Raw genomic sequence first — 20,354 nt, 5'->3', positions numbered from 1 at the left:
ATGGAATTCCAGAGTCTTGCGGTTCTGGGGAAGAAACTATTGGAGTAAAAAGATCTTTTACATCTAGGGATCTCTACAGTGTGGGGGTGGGATCTAGTAGCCTGTCGGGTTTGTCGAGGGTGCTCGCGTCGTGGGGGCACAAGTGATTGCAGTCCGTCAGAGCATTCACCACTAAAATACTTGTAGAAAAGGCAGAGGGATGCAACATTTCGTCGATGGGACAGAGGCTGAAGCTTAGATGCCAGTTCAGGGCCTATCAGGTTTGCGACTCTCTTTTGAACCTTGTCAAGGAGCGAGAGACTAGTAGCAGATGCACCAGCCCAGATGTGGCAGCAATACTCCATACATGGGCGAATGGTGTCCTTATAGAGGTACAGGATACTTTCGGGTGTTAGTAGTTTTCTAGCACGGTAAAGAGAGCCCACCTTTCTTGCAGCGGCCCTGGCAATGCCTTCAATGTAATTGTTCCAACTCATGTTTCCTGTGAACGTTAGGCCAAGGAGTTTGAAAGATGGACTCTCAGATAAAGAGTCGTTGGCCATTGCTATGGGTGGTAGAGAGGGTTTCTTGTAATTATTGAATGAAACTAGTTTAGTCTTGGCAGCATTGAACGCGACCAACCACTTTTGTCCCCATTCCACTACAGATTGGAGGTCTTCCTCTAGTGTTTCTGCCATTTCTTTAGAAATGTGTTCATTCGTCTTCCTGTCGTGTCTGCCATAGAGTGTAGTGTCACAAAAAACGATACTTGGATCTTTATCATTCTAGATATCCATAAATAACCTCCCTGATAAAATTGTCTTTGAGATGGGTATATTTGCTAATGAGACCGTGTTCTATAACAGACACAGGGATGGGGAGTGGGGGACAAATGAACATATGTCTAAGGAAATAGCTGAAACCCTAGAGGAAGACCTACAGTCTGAAGTGGAATGGGGACATAAATGGATGTTAACATTCAATGCTGCAAATGATAAGCTTCTTTCATTGAGTAATTACAGGAAACCTTCTCAACTACTGATAGACATCAAAGGATCCTGAACAATATGCATGATGTGGTTGAAGCAAATTTCTCTTGTGTGAAAGTTGATTTCAATAAAGTTGTGTTCTTTACCGCCTACGATTCTTCAAGTTAACTTGATCTGCTGCAGGTGTCTGTGTCCGTAGCATGTCTTCTTCCAACTCAGATACCCGCTCCCTCCATCACCCTTTTAATGTACCTGATATAGTCTCATTCGCATAAGAATAACAAAAGTCTATGTTACTCATGCATAACCGTCACGCACCAAAAACAACTGTGGGTCGCCATTTTGAACTTTTTTTTCGTTAAGCGATCGAACCCTACAAAGCACTCACACACACTAGTCAGATAAATCATAATTTTCCCTACAATTTCAGCCAAAGCGTTCTTGTATAGAACAAATTTTTACACTGCGTTGTATAATTGATATTAATATTAATAATACGGCACAATCACATTGACACACCAGTTCTCGCCAGATCACCGAAATTAAGCAACAATGAGTCTGGCCAGTACCAGATGGGTTAATATTTGGGAAGGCTAGATGCTGTATATACTGTGCCTAGTCATAGAAATTTCCAGGTTGGTATCTGAGTGCGTGTTTAACTCACTGGAGGAAAAGCATCCCCAAATCAAGATGGAAAGCAATGGGAAACCAAAGTCTTCATTGTCTACCCGAGATTACCATGATTCTACAGTTTGGTGAGCTGTGGTCCCGACGCTATTAAAAAAGCAGGGCTGCTGCTGATGATGTTTTTTTTTATTGTTTTTTTACATAGGGTTCATTACTTATCAAGGCCCGGAGGCCACTGGAGGATAAGCGTTAATGAGTGTACAGTAGTCAATGGGATAATATAATAATCGTTAGTAGTGGAAATTTGGTAAATTGGATTACTTAAGGGGACGGTTCATTAAGAATTTGTTTATGTTGGACTTGAAGACAACCAAGTGATAGTCAGATGGAAAACAAGCAAACGGAAGAGAGTTCCACAGGCGTTCAGTTCTGAGAAAGAAGCTTTGTTCATGGAATCTATGTTTTGGTTTAGGCACAGATAAAGAATAGGTAAAATTATTGACTATAGTTTCAGCTAGACGAGTGTTTTCTGTGAAAGTTTGGAAAGAGGGGGACTATAGATTGAAGCTCAGATGAGTACTTGCCATGGAAATAATGATAAAGCAGACACGAACTCGCAACGTCTCTGTTGTGGGAAAGAGGTTGCAGAGAAGAGAAAAGGGCATCCCCCACTAATCTACAAAGTCTATTTTGAACTCTGTCAAGGTAGGATAAACTGCTTCTAGGAACTCTTACCCAGATGTGGCAACAGAACTCTATCCTTGGATGTACTTGGCTTATATAGGTAGAGAATTGCATCAGCAGTGAGATATCTAATACTGACCTGCAAGGCATTATTAACAAGGTCAAAGCTGTAGCAGAGAACATTTATCTCTATATCAGTTCTAATAAAACTCCAAACATTCTCTTTTGACGTTTGTTGCGGGCCAGAATATAAATACCCTAACTCACTACAAAAGAAAATAATGAAACGAATGGAAAGAAGGAAACAAAACTCAATTGCTGGATAAAATAAACATGTCGTTTATTTTCTGTCGAAAATAAAGGGTTTAGGTGGAGCACGTGTTCATTCAGTCGTTGACGACTACACGTGTGGAAAAGAAAGGAATGAAGTAGAGGCGAGAAATGGCAGTCCCGCATGTAGAAAGGGAAAGAGAGAGAGAGAAAGAGAGTGTGTTGGCCTCAGCAAAGCTGCGCGTTCATGATAGCAGTCGTCCACGTGGAAAAGTCTTCAAGCTGAGAGCTGTGGACGCGAACCTGCCTGGTTGACGAACCAAGTCAAAAAGGGAAGAAAGAGGAAGTTGAATGTTTGTTGTTTACTTTTATATCGGGGTGAGTGTTCTCACTGCGCATGTCTGGATTTCACTTAAAAGCAAGTGACGTCACAGCTCGGGTGTGTACGCACAATGTGTGATAGTCATCAAAGAAGCAAGTGTCCCCATGTCTGCGCCTTGTGTGGCTGTACGTAAAAACGACAACAGTAATGAACTTACCTTCAAGTGGAATTTGACAGAGAGGCGCCATGAAGATTGATTGAGCTTTTATACTAAACCCGAGTCACATGTTTAAAGGTAAGGTCGTCGTTGTTGTTGTCGTCATCGTCATCATCATCATCATCATCATCATCATCATCATCCAGTCCGTCATCTTGACGATGATTAGTTGGGGCCTCAGTGTTTTATCCACCTTGGCTCCAAATTTGCTCGCGCAGTTTAGGTGCAGTATCTGTTGCGCATCAGATAGACACCTTCTGAACCACCAATGCTCATGTCCAGTGGAGCGAACCCATGACGACTGGCAGCAGAGGAGGCCGAAAGTAATCTCAGCGAGGTAAACAGTCACCCTATCGTGTCCGCTACTACGCCTTTTCTTTCTGGATGAGGTTCCATAGCCTTTTAAGGAAAACTGCAAGGCAACAGTAGGATTTGAAGTCAGAGTTTCCATCTCTTAGCCTTTTGCTGTGATAAGGCCCCCAAGGCAGTGGTGTTTGATTTTGGGGTTGGTTTTCCCTAGTCTTCGCCCAACCAAGGGCACCCACAAGACAGTGGGGTAGGAGTTGGTAGTGTGCCAGGGCATGTCCACACATCGGTGGGCCATAATGCACTATTTCTGGGGTCTCCTACTACTCCGAAATCACCTACAAGTTTAGCCTGGGGCCGCAAGGCACCCAGTTACTGTGTGTGGCCGTGGAGTCACTGTAGGAGTCTTGATGATGGAGAGGCTATATACTGGCAGGGAAGACTTATGCATGCATGGCTGCTCCCTTTTCACCACCAGGTTAATCAGTGGTGTTTGCTGGAAGTGAGAAGGCATGCAAGCATGAACTTAACACTAACTTATATCTAACACACTAGACGCATCACATACTCTTGTCGGATTAAGAATCCAAGTGCACACACAGGTCGTGTGATGGGGCAATAAATGGATAAAAACGGTGTGAGAAGTGCAAGAGTGGGAAGGAAGGAAATGAAGTCAACAGGCATTTTGTTTAACTACAACCAGGAAGCATCTGTTGCAAGAACAAAATTTTTTTTTTTTTTGAAAAGGAAAAATTGGCAACTGAAGTTAATTTCAACAAATGGTATGCCAATCCACCAAGTTTTTAATTGAATTTTTCAGCTTTCTGCTAAAAGAAAACACCAACAACAAAGCTTTTAGCCATCTGCAGCTGGAGGAAAGAAAACTATGAGTGGCCCCTAACAGATCTGGAAACTTGAACAATGCAGCATTTAAGGTATGCAATTCTAATTGTGAATTCTTGAGATTTCACGATTCTTTTAGCTGTGCAGAATAAATTCACCACGCAATATTATTAAAAAAAAGCAAAAACAAACACAAACAAAATGGCTCATCTTCTATAATTAAAATTGTCATTGCTCACTAAATATTCAATAAATAAATGAAACAAATATGTCTCTTCTTTATTTAAAACTGGAGTAATTTAATATTTAAAAAAATAAATAAATATTCCCCATGAGTCATGTTCTTTCTTAGAACTGCACGCTTGTGGAACTCTGTTCCGTTTTCCTGCTTTCCAACTGACTACAATATGGTTATCTTCAAGTCCAACATGAACAAATTCTTGACGAACCATCCCCTTAAGTAATCCAATTTACCGAATTTCCACTACTAACAATTACTACGACATTTTCCGATTTACCACTGTACACTCATTAACATTTATCCTCGAGTGGCCTCTGGCCATTGATAAGTGGTGATTCCTTTATAAAAAAAAATGTTCAAAATCTAATTGTTTGCATTGTTCCCACTGTACTGCTTTCCCCATAGTCATGTCTTTTCTTGTATTCTTTTGCGGCTAGTTTGCTGCATTCACTTATGATGTGAGTTACCATTTCAACTTTTTGTATACAGAGTCCATATTTACTGTTTTCATGTTATAGCTTTAATGTATAGGTTAGAACGATAAAATTGTCGCTCTAAACAAAACAACACTGCAGTTTTATTTTAAAACTTTTATTGAAAAAATCAATTCAGGTAATTTGATTATATAGTAGAACTGACATCTATTCAATGTAGCCGCCTTCAGCCTCAATCACCGCCTCGATACAGGTTCGAAACTGGGAGCATGCTTTTTCCACAAGCATCAGCGAGAGCTCGGCGAATATTCGGTGGATGGCGGCGATCAGGCTGGCTTTGGTGTTGTGGGAGGTCATGTTGGTGATCTACCGCTCCAGAAAATATCTCACTACTGATGCAATTCTCTATCTATATAAAAGCCAAGTACGTCCAAGGATGGAATATTGTTGCCATATCTGGGCAAGAGCTGCCAAAATCAGCCTATCATGCCTTGACAGAGTACAAAATAGACTTCGTGGTTTAGTGGGGGATGCCCTTTTCTCTACCATGCAACCCCTCTCCCACAGAAGAGACGTTGCGAGCCTATCCTTGTTTTATCGTTATTTCCATGGCAGGTGCTCGTCTGAGCTCCAATCTCTGGTCCCCCCTCGCCAATCTTTCACGAAAAACACCCGTCTAGCTGAATCCACTGTGAAAAATTTCCCTCACTCTTTATCTGTGCCTAAATCAAAACGCGGATTCCATGAAAAAAGCTTCTTTCTTAGAACTGCACGCCTGTGGAACTCTGTTCCGTCATCCTGCTTCCCTCCGGACTACAACTTGGATGTCTTCAAGTCCAATGTTAACAAATTCCTAATGAACCGCCCCCTTAAGTAAACACTTCATCAAATCTCCACACTAACGTAATGTACTTGCAATAACCCTTATCCCTGAGTGGCTTCCGGGCCTTGATAAGTGGTGATCACTATGTAAAAAAAAAAAAAAAAAAAATGATCAAACGAAGTAGTCTAGCAGGAGGGGGTCAGTAAGAGAAGGATACAAAGTTGTAGCACTCCTTCTGAAGCCAAGCCTCGTTGGACTTGTAGGGTGGCATGGAATCCTGCTGCCACACCCAGGGTCTGCCAGCAGCCACCTGATTACACCAGGGGATCACCACACTCTTCAGCACATCCAAGTATACTTTGGTGTTGACGCTCAAGCCGACTTCGAGGATGTGAGGTGGCATGATGTGGCCCTCACTTGAAACCACACCAAAGACCGTAACCCTGGCTGGAAACTTTGTTAAGCTATGCCCTCAAGTGTTGAATTGTCCGGATTGTCATTTTGAAGGTGCTGGCAATAGTCCTGTTGTCAGAACTTGGATCATTAGAGAGCTTGAGTTGAAGAGCGACGCATCTTTGATCTTGTTAGTTGAATATTGTGTCACTTTCAGACATGATAGATGGGGTTTGTACACAACTGGCCAACTCATAGGTGGTCTGTAACAAAAAAAAAACAAAACAGTTTTAATCAAACGGATATGGAATCATGTTGTTTTTTCTAGAGCAACATTTATATTGTTCCACCCTGTATTACTAGCAGGACACCCTGCATTGCCTGGTCATAAGATACGCTTAAGTATGATAGTATAATTCATACAGATTACGTATTTATTATTATAGAGACTATTCTCTATTGATTATTATATTGAACCTAATATATTTGCGCTCAGTTACGTTATCACGGATGGATCTATTTTTACAATCCACTATAATGTTAAATTTGTTTAAGAAGTCAAATCCTAACAAAGGGTTAGTGACATCTGCGATCACGAAACTCCATTGAAAAGATCTTCTCAAACGGGGTATCTTAACTTCAAGGTTTGTCTGACTATAGCATTTTATGCTTTCACTGTTAGCGGTAGAGATACGAACAGGAGTTGGGCCCAGAGTAATTCCATTTACTACGGAATGTAGTAAAATGGAAACACTGGCTCCTGTATCTATGATAAAATTGACTTTAGACGCTCCTATTTTAGCAGAAACTTCTAATAAGGGCAGCACTACTGGAGCAAACACAGTCCGCCTTTCTAGTTTTCTGAATCACTAGGGGGCGGGAGAGGAAGGGCGCGAGTTCGGCAGAGTCCGTAAGCTACTCTTTTTCTTTGGCCACTTACACCATGGCTTACATGTATGAGCCTCGTCTGCGAAATATATATGGGCTCTACATATCTTCGGCCGCTGTTTCCTTCTATATGGACATAGGCCGACTGGGCATTCTATATGGACATAGGCCGGCTGGAATGGTTTCACTAGACTGTCTGGTGGTAATATAGTCGTTTGTCCGAGCTCGACTCTCAACTGCCTGAAATACTGACGTATTTTCTATTAACGGCATCAAGTTGTTGGATAGTCGACCCAACTCTGTTAACGGCATTTCAGTGTGGGCTGCTATTACTGGGGTGATTTGCTTTGGAAGTGCATGTATGAATTTATGGCGCACTATCTCGTCGGTTGCCCCTATTCTATGTGTGACCATTACCATCTCCTGGAAGTATAATGACGGATGACCAGCTAACGTAGTGGTCCTCATCAACTTCTCTAGGAGTTCAGATCTGGTCTTTTCATATGTAGACAACACAGACTCCTTTAACTTCGCATAGTTTAGCGACTGCAGAATTGCTGGAGGTATATTTGTTACCATGTCAGGCAGCAATGTGCTGATAACCGTACAGAACTTAGTATCATTGCTCATAATGTGTCTGAGATGGAATTGAGCTTCTATTATCGAAAACCATCCCTCGACACTCGTCTCCATAAATTGCGGGAGTTTTACGCTAACCTGTTGTGCGTCCATTATTATTATTACTAATTATTATTATTATTATTATTATTACTACTATTAATTATTATTATTATTATTATTATTATTATTATTAATAATAATTATTATTATTCCTATGATTATTATTAGTTACTATTATTATTTTTTAAAATTATTTTATTTTTATTTTTTTATTATTATTATTTGTAGCTGCGACTAAAGGAAATGGCTGGGGGGGGTGATAAGCAAGAAGAGAGAAAAGCGAGTACTCACCAGGGGTTAATTTCAGCAGGGGTTTGGAGAAATAGCGTCAATTAAATTTTTTTTTTTTGTATATATATGGAAATATATATGTGTGTGTGTGTGTGTGTGTGTGTGTGTGTGTGTGTGTGAATATATAGTCAATGTTCTTAAAGAAAAAAAAACTGGGTTCGTCGATGCACACACGTGTTCCAAAATTGGCTTCACACACGTGCGTCTGGAAGGTTCCTTTTGTTTGTGCGCGGGTGTGTGTGTTTCAGAATGAAATTTGGGATTCTGTATTGATTCTTAGTCACTTTTTTTTTGTTGTTACAGAATATTTTTTAGACCAGAAAGTTTTTTTTTTTTACTGCTTATTTTACTTATTTAGCTTAAGCGGTTTCACAAAAATAGCAAAAAAATATTTATATTATCGGCATTTCTTGGAAAGCGGATTTATATATACTTTTTTTTTTGTAAGGTTCTACTGTAGTTTTAGAAAGGCTTTTTCTTCTTCTTCTTTTTATTTTACTGTCACGTTCTCATCGTTTTCGTTTTTTTTTTTGTTTTTTTTTTGTTCTTTGAAGATTGCGTGTATATACGCACGTCGGGCGTTCACCAAATTATGGCGGTTACCATAAATTTTAACGACATTTGAAAAAGGGTCACTATTTCGGTCAGTCCCCTTTTGGGGGCACCTCCAACATTAGAGAGAGAGAAAAAGAACGGTTGTGGAAAAGAAAACATTGGTTATAATTAAGTACGACGAGACTTTAGGATTGATGATGTTTTATAAAAGTTTCCAAGATATAGGGGTACAAAGAGGATGGTACATTTCTTTGATAAAAGTCTTTACCCAGGGAAACTGGTCCGTCACGTGTTGATGCTTCTATCGTTTCCACATGTCTGAGACAGATTTCTTCTTCGTATCTCCCTCCAAGACAGTTCTCTATTTCGATTAGCTGAAACCTCCGATGACGTTGAGAGAAGAAAGGAAGGGAAAAGTAGAAGAGTAGGGAGAAAGAGAGAAATAAGGGAAGCATACCGTAAGCAGCATCATAGTCCACTACATTTCCGGGGAGAGGGAGTCAACTTGATTTTAGCGCTTATTTTAAAAACAATGTACGGAGGTCTCTAATTAATCAGATTAACATAAACAATAGCAAAACAACGCTACTTCCCTTGTTCAATTAAAGCGTCTAACGACATCTGTAAAAAGTTCGCAAAAACACAAAATAAAATGTTGGTGATTTTACACAAAAAAATGGGCATCCCTAATGTATGTACTGTCATGGACAGAACGAATATGTCATAATCTAAAAATTACGTAGATTGATCAAGTAGTTTTTTTTTTTTTTTTTTTTTTTCATGGTTAATAAATTTTTATGAAAAATTAATGTGACAATTTTGTAAAAAACAAACAGAAGACAAACAAATAAAAGTCTCTTTTGGATTAAATAAAACAACAACTACCCAAACAAATAATCTAAAATTGCACGGTCCAAGGGCAATAACTGTTAATTTTAAGTAACTAGATTACGTCCCTTTACAAGTATTTTTGGGGCTCTTCTTTAAGCGAAATTCGAAAATCGAAATATTGAATTCCAAGTAAAACCAATGGTATCTACTTAATTGTCATGTCGCAGTAATGAACATATCCAAAAATTACGAAACATGAATAGTAGAAAATGAATTAATGAAAACAGTTTTTATAGACAATTGCTAAATTGGCCTAAGATCTTCAAAATTTTCAGAAAATAATTACCTCCTGTATCTTTTTTCTTTCTTTTTCTATCAAAACTCAATGTTCGCTAATTGTTTTTGAAAACTATTTTTATTCATAAATAATAATTTTCTATCCTGTCGTTTTTCGTAATTTTGTATCTAGTGCATATATCATTAGTCTTTTATCCTTAGACAAGGTCCGAAAAAGAGTCTCAATAGGTCTCACGCTATTGGTCAAGCTCAAATCTCTGTCCTATCGCTGCAATATTGGATCCCTGCGCCCGTTTTACAAGTACTTTAATAGAATATGCTCTGATAAACTGATAGTACTGGTGCCCCATGAAAGTACATAGGTTTAACTAACATGGAAAACAGCAAAACCTCACCCCTTAACTTTTGGGGTGCCTAGATGCCGGAAAACTTTCTACTCTTACATTTTCTTTCCTTGGACTGCTAGGCTTTGGAATTCCCTCCCTGTTTTCTGCTTCACTGACTATACTGACATGCAGAAGTTTAAATGTAATGTAAACAAATGTCTTGATGCTCAACTATCCTTGTTCACCTGTTAGACATGATCCCAAATAGTAACCTTCACGTCCAAATGACAATGTTTTACTTCAATACATCATACATCAATACAGCATACGCAGAAGACAAACTCGGGAACAGAAATTTCGTTCCCGTCGATCCAGTCTTTTCTGCTGTTCAGCTTCTTCATTACTGTCGATCCAGTCTCTAATGCTGTCTAGATATATAATTCTTGTCCTTCCTGCTTCCAATGGCGTCATCCTGTCATTCCAACTCTGCCTGTTTCTGATTACGTCACCCAAAATATACAAATTCAATTTTTTTTTCACATCATTACTGTTTTTTGGTAAATAAAAATGTGATCGCGATCGTTTTACTTTCTTCATCCGTGTTTGTCATCACTATTACTTTTTTGCCTGTGTTTATTTTCTTAGTTGTAAAACCGATTACTCCAATGACTGGAGGCGCAGCACAGCCCAAGCATTGGCTAAAATTCTTAGGTGATTGGCACCTGCAACATCTGAAAATACCATTAAAAACAGTATTTTTTTTTTAACTATCATGTCATCACTTGTCTAGGTCAAGAGCCACTCGAGGATAAAGCTAATGAGATGGACTCATTATCATCCAGAAGATGAGGAACACTATAAGAGTACTAACATTGTTCAACGGTATGAACTGTTTCGTTACGCATGAGGTAGTTTATGAGAAGAATTTGTTGGCATTGTGTTTGAAGACGACTATGTTGTAGTCAGCAGGGATGTATTTTTCATATAAAGTTAGATTAAGTAGAAAAATGGAAAATTTCATCTGAAATTAAAAATTAGAGTTAGAACTACATGTCAGGGTTAGGGTTATGGCTGGAATGATTAATGGAAGTGGAAAAAAATGTTTTGATAGTATTTTCAAGTTAAACTTAGTTTTGACAATATTTTTGTTTATTAAATTGTTAGATAATTTGCTAGAATAACTTTTTAAATTTAGTAATCAATTAAAAAATGGAATTTTTACTTGATTAAATAATTCGAAATAAGAAAAATGATTTTTGATTTAATTTAATTATTTTTCTTGCGCAATAATTTATATCAGGTTGAAATATGTTAAACATAAAAAAAACATTATTAATGACCATTTTGGTAAAAAAAAAAAAAAAAAGAAAAGAAGTCTACTGATATTGGCCCGCTGCTATAGATTCGGAATAGAGGCATGTGAGCAAGAAAAAGTGAAAGTAGTTCAAGGAGACTTCACCTATAGGAGAACCAGTAATTTTATTGGAATTGGGAAAAATATTAGAATCGTGCATCAGAGGTTCCTGTAAAATACCACAGATGAGAAGAGAACTAAAAAAAGGCACAAATTTCGTTGAACATTATTTATTTGAATTAAACAAGCTCTTCAATGTAAAATAAAAGGAAAGTTTATATATTTAAAATAACAACAACGAAAAATAAAATAAAAATAACAATTCATTTGATTAACTTTCATTTAGGGAAAAAGTATATTTACATCATGAAAATATTAAAATAAGATAAATATTTTCCTCTCTATATAAGTTAGATATGTGCATTGTTAAAATATTTTTGATGAATGGAGGGTATGTCTCCCCGAATTTGGACGATCTTATTTATAACTACATGTTAGGAAAATCAACCAATGAGAAACCTCCGACCTCTTTATAAAAATATCGAATTGTGAATTCCAGTCAGTTCGCTTCGCTGTCAGTTTCCGTCTTGACACGACTGAACCACTGCTGATCAGGGAATACATTGATTCTTCCCCGACTGAATCTATTGCCGCCATGAATGGCTCAACACACACACACACACACACACACACACACACACACACACACACACACACACACACACACACACACACACACACACACAAAAAAAAAACAGATAATATATATATATATATATATATATATATATATATATATATATATTATCTGTTTTTTGCTAGGTCGAAGTGAAGAATTCAGTTATATGCTATTCAAGATACACCGAATATCCTAAACCTGTTACCATTTTCATAAAATTGCACTACGTGTTAGATTAATGGAAGCATAAAACACATCAATCTTTATCTATGAAAATCAAACAAAAGGAAATAACTCTCATAGCTTAAATAAATAAAGCTTACTTACATTTTTAAATGCAACTGATGTTGGAAATAATCTATATATATCTATAAAAGTGAAAGTGTCTGTGTGTGTGTGTGTGTGTGTGTGTGTCTGTGTGTGTACATTTCCCTACGCAATAACTTTGTCAATTTTAAGCCTACAGACTCAAAATTTGATATACAGTGTACTGAGATTTGGGAAAATCGATGTGATTGGTTTTCGGGCAGAAATCTTGCGATTAAAGGGTCAAAGTTCAACGATTTGACCTTTGAGAACTCTACCAACTCCTACAATTTTTGGTCTAAACACTTGAAATTTTAGATATAGATTCCATGGACATGGATCTAATTTAATAACTTGATTTGAGCCCAAAACAATAAATGTTAAGGAGTCATAATAGGGGTCAAAGTTTTAAAAATTGACCTTTTTTTTTTTTTTTTTTTTTTGCTCAGCATACATCTCCAAACACCCGGGCAACGCCGGGCTGAAATGCTAGTATATCTATAAAAATGAAAGTGTCTGTGTGTCTGTCTGTGTGTGTGTGTGTCTGTGTGTGTGTTTGTGTACATTTCCCTACGCAATAACTGTCAATTTTTTGTCTACAGACTCGAAATTTGATATACGGGGTACTGAGATTTGGGAAAATCGATGTGATCGGGTTTCGGCCAGAAATTTGGCTGTTAAGGGGTCAAAGGTCAACGATTTAACCTTTGAGAACTTTACCAAACTCCTCCGACAATTTTGGGTCTAAACACTTGAAATTTTAGATATAGGTTCCTTGGAAATGGATCTAACTTAATAACTTGATTTGAGCCCAAAACAATAAATGTTAAGGGGTCATAATAGGGGTCAAAGTTAAAAAAATTGACCGTTTTTTTTTCTGTTTTTGTTTGTTTTGTTTTTTTTTTGCTTAGCATACACCTCCAAACACTCGGGCAACGCCGGGCACCCATGCTAGTTAAAAATAAATTAAATCCAAAATAAATAAATAAGCTTTAAATAATATTCCTAAACAGAACAATTAAAGTAATTGTATCACTAAAACCCATTAATGACATTGAGCTAATTATTAAAATATTTATTTTTTAATGTAATATGCAAATTAGGTAACTTCTTCAATGTAGATTTCCTTTGAATAAAGAGTGTATATATATATATATATATATATATATATATATATATATATAATGGGTGATGGTATAAAAGTCCGTTTTCAGTATAAAAATTAATTTGTTAAACAATGTTGGCTTTTGTATACATTAGTCAGACTGTAAACAAATAAACGAACAGAGAGACACGAATATGACTTTATTATAATCGATACAAGCAATGAGACCCAACGTTGTCCGGGATTGAATGAGGATCAACAAATGTTTCACTCTCCCATCCTTTTATTGTCATCGAAATCAGTGAAATCGACCATTTTTTTAATCGATTGATTGTCTGCTCTAGTTAGGAGCCCTATTGCAGTTTACCAGGAGAAAACTTCACATGCCTCCCCGCAGTGAATTAGTCAACAATACATTTTAGTCTACATTGCACTGTAGAGAATCTACTGTTGCTTTTATGACATTATCTGTAAATAATGGCTTTACTTAAAGTTTAAAATACAAAAATCAAGTATCATGTTTCAGTTGTGCTCTAAACAGAAACATTAATTTCGAATACACCTCTGTTTTATCAAAGAACCAACTGTTGATTCCATCCATCCATAGCCTTGAACCCTGAAAGGGCATAGGCCATCTACAACTTTTTGTATATGTTTTTGTAGCGACTGAGTTTTTTTACGGGGTGAGGGTGCTGACCCCACGCTCAACCTTCCCAGAACGTACATACAGTGCCTAGCCTTCTCAAATGGTCACCCATCTGGTACTGGCCAGGGTCAATGTTGCTTAACTTCGGTGATCTGGCGAGAACCGGTGTGTCAACGTGATTGTTCCATACCAACTGTTGATTGTATGAAATTATTTTTACATAATCACATTAATTAAAGTTAAACGTATAAAAGTCAAGTATCATGGTTTAATTGTGCTCTAAAAAGAAACATTAATTTCAAGCGTACCCCTGTCTTCAAAAGGAATCTACAGTTGGTTTTATAGGCTGGGCCTTGTGCAGTGATAAAACTCCTCAAAAAGACTTGTAATGTTAGGTTGTATAAAAGTGTTAACTTTGGTCAAAATCGGATTTTCTTCCTTAATCAGATTTTTCAATTATCGATTTTTGATACTTATCAAATACATTTCAATACAAAAGTTATGTAAGAACACTCCCAGACACCCACCTGTGAAATTAAAAAAAAAAATCGGATCAGTCGTTTTCGAGTCTATAGGGAACACACTCGCGCGCGTGCACGCACACACACACACACACACACACACACACACACACACACACACACACACACAAAGTTACTTTTATATAATAGTAGACATACAGTCATGGTCATAATATGCAGAACAAAAACTACAAAGGTATAAATATGTTTCTCTTGTTATTTTCATGGCAAGTGCTCAACTGAACTCCAATCTATTCTTCCCACTTTCCAAACTTTCACAGAAAACACTCTACTAGCTACAACCACTATATACGATTTTCCCCACTCTCTAACTGTGCCTAAATCTAAATGCAGATTTCATGAACAAAATTCCTTTCCCAGAATTATTTTTAGCGAACAAAGATTAGGGTATTTTGCATAAATATTATATTTACCAAACAAAGGTTAGGGTATTTTGCATAAATATTATTTTTAGTGAACAATGGTTAGGGTATTTTGCTCAAATATTATGGAAAATTCTAAAATTTGACATAATAGTTTTCTTAAAAATAGATATTAAACGTAAAAAAAAAAAAAAAAAAAAAAAAAAAACTACTGGACAATCTTGTTAATACAAAAATATCAATGAAAAAATATCAACAAAATTTAATATTTGGTATACATTACTGCATGATCGATCACATGATCCAAGTAATTTCTTGCAAAAATCAGTAGTTATTCATTCCCAACTGTGATTCTGGTTTTTCGGGTTTCTTGAAATTTTTTGTTGCAAATTATTAACATTGTTCCTTCACTTTTGTTCTGTATCATATTTCATTTGTCTCATTTAATTCTTATTAAAAACAAATTATTATGTACAATTTGGCACCTTTGAATAATATTTATGCATAATACCCTAATCTTTATTCAGTAAAATGCACATAAAAAATAAATTTGTCTATTATTTAGCAATTAATTAAATAGATATATAATTTTCAGCTAAAATTTGTTCAAAAGTGTCACGAAATGTACATCACGTAAAATAAATCCAAGGTAATTTTAGATTCAATTTAAATTAAATTTTTATACATTACTCTGTAAAGTTTATAAAAGTTCACTTTGAAAATTGATACATTTACAGTCTTGTGCTTTAATTTTTAAAGTTAATAAAAAAGCATTTTTTTAAAAAACTATTTTCATGTATTGCAAGAAATGCTTTTCTAGATTGTATCTCATTTTTTTAAATCATATTTTGCATAAAAAAAACATGAATATGCTTTTGTATGCTTGTAACAAATTGAAATTATTTTTTGTTTCAATATTCTACTTGGGTGGAGAAGTAAAGTTATTTTTAATAACAATATGATTACAATCTGATTTAAAACATAAAAAGTAAAACAGAAAAGCATATATTAGATTGACGAGAAAGTTCTTGCGGAATTTTTAATTTTGATTTCAAATGATATATTTTCAAATAAATTTTCATTAAAATACCTTTACTTTATATGTCATTTTAAAGAGCGTTTTTCGCTCTATATAATCGTTTAAATTACACCCGTTTTAAAGCAATTATGCCTTCTTTTCAGAATGTTGAATACAAAATGGAAAAAAAAGCAAATTCACACAATTTTCTTATTTCAATTCAAGCTAGGCCGAAAAGCTGCTGAAACAGCTTGTGGTATCAATATTGTGTTTGGCCCAGGAACTACTACTGAACGCACAGCACAATGGTGGTTTAAGAAATTTTGTGGCGGCGACTAGAATTTTGAAGATGATGAGCCTAGTGGCTGGTCATTGGATGTTGACAACGATCAATTAAGAGCCTTAGTTGAAGCCAATCCATGCGCAACTGTTTGAAAACTTGCTTCTGAATTAGATGTAACGTATATGACGATTTCCAACCACTTGAGAGAGATTGGAAAGAGAAAAACTTGATAAATGGGTGCTTCATGAGTTGAACAACAACCAAAAGAAACACCGTTATGAAGTGTCATCTTCCCTTCTTTTATGCAACAAGAATGACTCGTTTCTCAACCGGGTTGTGACTTGTGATAAAAAGTGGGTTCTTTATGACAACCGACGATGCTCAGCTCAGGGATTAGAAGCCAGAATACTGAGTGTTTGGTGGTCTGTGACCGGTCTCATCCATTACAGTTTTTATTTTGATGCAGGCAAAACCATTATGGTGGGCAAATACTGTCAACAAATGAATGAAATGCATCAGAAACTTTAGCAACAACACCCAGCATTAATCAACAAAAAAAGGCCCAATTCTCCTCCATGATAATACCCGACCATACGTTGCTAAACCAACCCTGCAGAAGGAGAATGAATTGGGCTACGAAACTCTGCCTCATCTGCCATACTCTTCAGACCTCTTACTGACTACCATTTTTTCAAGCATCTCAACAACTTTCTGCATGAGAGATACTTCAAAAATTTAAATGATATCAAAAACACCTTCAGTAACTCCATCACCACCAGAATGCAAGAGTTTGACATTACTGGCATGAATACCGCAAGGTAAAATATCAGGTTGAGAAATTGGGGCTGTCTATCCTTTTCTCGAGGGTAGATGAGACTCTCTTAAGCCATGATAAACACCTCATCTAGTGATGGTGTTACGATAAAAAATACCCTTGATAGCCCTGGCTAAGCATCAAGTATTCAGCTTCCGACAAGATTTGAATTACACTACAAACTTATGTAGTGAGTTCAATCTCGGCTATGGCCGTGCTGGATGGATGGATAGCTGGATGGTAGGGATACATTAGTTTGGCGTTGGCAAAAGTGTGTTTATTCTGATGGTGTTTTGATCAATAAATTTTTGTTTGAGCTGAAATATGTTCATGGGAATTTAAAAGTTAAAAACCGCAAGAATTTTCTTGTCAACCTGATATACATTTGAATGTACTCTTCTTTCTTTTCCCCTCTCTTCTTTACTTCTATTTCTCCTTGATATCTCTACTTTCCTACTCTCTCAGCTCCCATATATATTCTATTTAGGGTATTGAGCACTGTTCAATTCAACATAAGACTTAGTAAGAGTAAAATTATATTATAAGTCGTACCAGCTATGTTTAGAGTATCGTGTACATTTGGATTCAGCATCTACAACGTTCCAAGTGGCCTACTGCATTATTGCATGCACCTGTTACATCTAAGGAACTGAGCAATTTTATGTAGCATATACTATTTACTAAATGTCCCACTGTATTAATAAATTATTACTCCAGAGTTTGTTTCAGATTATTGATTGGAGCCACAAATAAGAAAGCAGTATTAAAAAGCTGTGCTTAACATATTCTTTTTAAAACTTATTTCTGTATCTCTCATTATCCTGAAACTCATTTGTTTTAAAACCAAGTTTATCTGTCACTTTCAAGAAAAATATAATGAGTAAAAAAGCCATTTTTTCCATATCGTCGCTTAGCAAAAATGATAGAATGACGGGCCATGAAAATTCTACTGTGGTTAAGTTGACAGTGTGTTTTTTTTTTTTTGCATCACATGGTCTGTAGGTTCAAACTCCGCACGTACATTTCTTAATTTTTTTTCATTAACTGCAAAGAATTTTATAAGACTTAAAAATTGATGTGTATTTTAGCAGTGCAAATGTTTCTGTTTTTGAACGTCCATTGAACAAGCAACTGATCCTGAAGAAATTGCAAAGCAGTCTACACACATATTTAGTGAAAATGTGATTCAGAGGTTTCTTATATGTCGGTTTAACAAAACATAGGCCCCCAACAACCTAGCACAAGTAGTATCAACATAAGATAAGGAATTTTTCGACACAGTTGACTAATTGTAGAACTGTACAGCGACAACCACATAAATTCTTACAACGGATAGATAGTCGATGTTGATTCTTGTGTGGTTTCTTTCACATACGGTTCAAGAAATCATGCCCCCCCCCCCCGTCAAAGTAGTTGGTTTTAAACTGAAAGAATAGCTGCTCAGGGAACAAATCAGAGAAATTGGATTGTTGCTGACACGTTGCATCCACTGTGTGGGGACTACGTTGATCAGTATAGTGTCAATATAACCGAAATTTACTAAAATAATTTTAGGATTACAAAAAAAAAAAAAGAAGAAAGAAAGAAAATATTGGAATTACAAAAGGTACAGATCAAAATAAGCATAAAAAAGGCATCACAGCAACCCCCGAGCAATGCCGGGTAATGCTGCTAGACGATGTATAAATTGCAGCTTAATTGAAAATTGAATTAACTATAAAAGAAGCATTTAAATGTGTGTTAATACAAGATGTCATAACTTAATTTAATGAATTTTTATTTTTATTTTGCATTAAAAAAAGTACAACAATTAAGTGCATTGAAAGAAATTATATTAAAAACACACAAATTGTTTGTGGCAGATCTGAAAATTTAAATAATAAAATTTGAGAATTATTCACGTCAAAACTCACAAAATTAAAAGAAATATGCAATAAAACTTCATTACAAACCATTTTTGGTATTTATCGTTGTTCTTTTTTATGGTTATTGTGTAAATAAATATTTGATGACACATTGTAGAATCTTATTCTGACATATTTTTCAAAGCATAACATTTTTTAACTAACACCTGTCGTAAACGAAAGCATGAATTACGTCAGATAAGCATTTAAATGTGTGGAAATACAAGCTGTCATAACTTTGAATGTGGAAATGGTTGTAAAATCGCTTTCTATAATCAAACCTTGGGAAAGCTATGAATCCATTTCTCCTTTCCCGAACTATGAATGAAATAGTAGTGTAAACTAAACTGTCAAGCCTTGCTAGAGCAAAAGGAAAAGCTGTAAGATGACACCAGTTATTTTCCACTTACCTCGGTAGTGCTTCCGATCATCTCGGATTTCTTCCTGCAATAGGACTTAAACAATGATAAGTCGGGAAAAATGCAGTTTTGTATTGTGCAACCTTTGCTTGTCTATAAAATCTTCGTCATGATGACACCCTTTCAGAGGGTATCCATTGTCTCTTGAGACAGAAGAAGGCTACTTTGATGTGCTCTATCTCTTTTTTCTCTCTTGTCTCCCTCTCTCTCACTGTATGTCTGTGTTTCCTCTTCAGTTTAGAACAAATTGATCCCATTCCTCCCACAAATCGTTAATAAAATTGACAAACCTGTCTGCAATCTAATCATATCTGATACGAATAAACTTTAGTCTATGTTTGACTTGTCCACCAAGTTCTAGTCATGAATTTCCAACAGTTTTTTTATGGTCATTGAAATGGCAAAGAATGAAAAACAAACTTATGTGTTGCAGCAAAGTATAAAAGTGTCATTTTTTTTTTTAAAACTTGGGAGTCACCACTTATCAAAGCCACTCGAGGATAAGAGTTAATGAATGTAAGATGGTAGTGTAGTAACCGTTAATGGTATAAATTGGGTAGAATTTGATTATTGATGGGGACAGCTCCACAAGAACTTGTTTACATTGGATTTAAAGGCTACCATGTTGTATTGAACGGGGAAGCAGGCCAGTAAAACAGTGTTCCACGGGTGGGCAATTCTAAGAAAGAAGCTTTGTTCATGGAATCTGTGTTTAGATTTAGGCACAGTTAGAGAGTGGGGGAAATTGTATATTGTAGATAATCGAGTGTTTTTGTGAAAATTTGGCAAATGGGGACCATAGACTGGAGCTTAGATGAGTACTTGCCATGAAAATAACGATAGAGCAGAGACAGGCTTGCAACGTCTCTTCTGTGGAAAAGAGTTTGCAGAGAAGAGAAAAGGGCATCACCTACTAGATTTCGAA

The 20,354-nt window shown here is 36.3% G+C and overlaps 1 protein-coding gene across 1 annotated transcript in view; it reads right to left on the bottom strand.

Moving 5' to 3' along the window:
• LOC145284835 (xylulose kinase-like) overlaps window positions 1-19,458 on the bottom strand; it is a 225,628-nt gene extending 206,170 nt beyond the window's left edge. The window contains exon 1 of the mRNA XM_080133812.1: window positions 19,421-19,458. Within this exon, the coding sequence (XP_079989938.1) occupies window positions 19,421-19,441 (21 nt within the window). The 5' untranslated portion in view covers window positions 19,442-19,458. The remainder of the gene's footprint in view (window positions 1-19,420) is intronic.
• Between the last annotated feature and the right edge of the window lie 896 nt (window positions 19,459-20,354).

This window comes from Euprymna scolopes, chromosome 9 (genome assembly GCF_053919585.1).
Source record: "Euprymna scolopes isolate OS-2025 chromosome 9, ASM5391958v1, whole genome shotgun sequence".
In the NCBI taxonomy this organism is placed as follows: Eukaryota; Metazoa; Mollusca; class Cephalopoda; order Sepiida; family Sepiolidae; genus Euprymna; species Euprymna scolopes.
The sequence above is the reverse complement of the archived record's forward strand: the minus strand, read 5'-3'. Positions and strand labels throughout refer to the sequence as shown.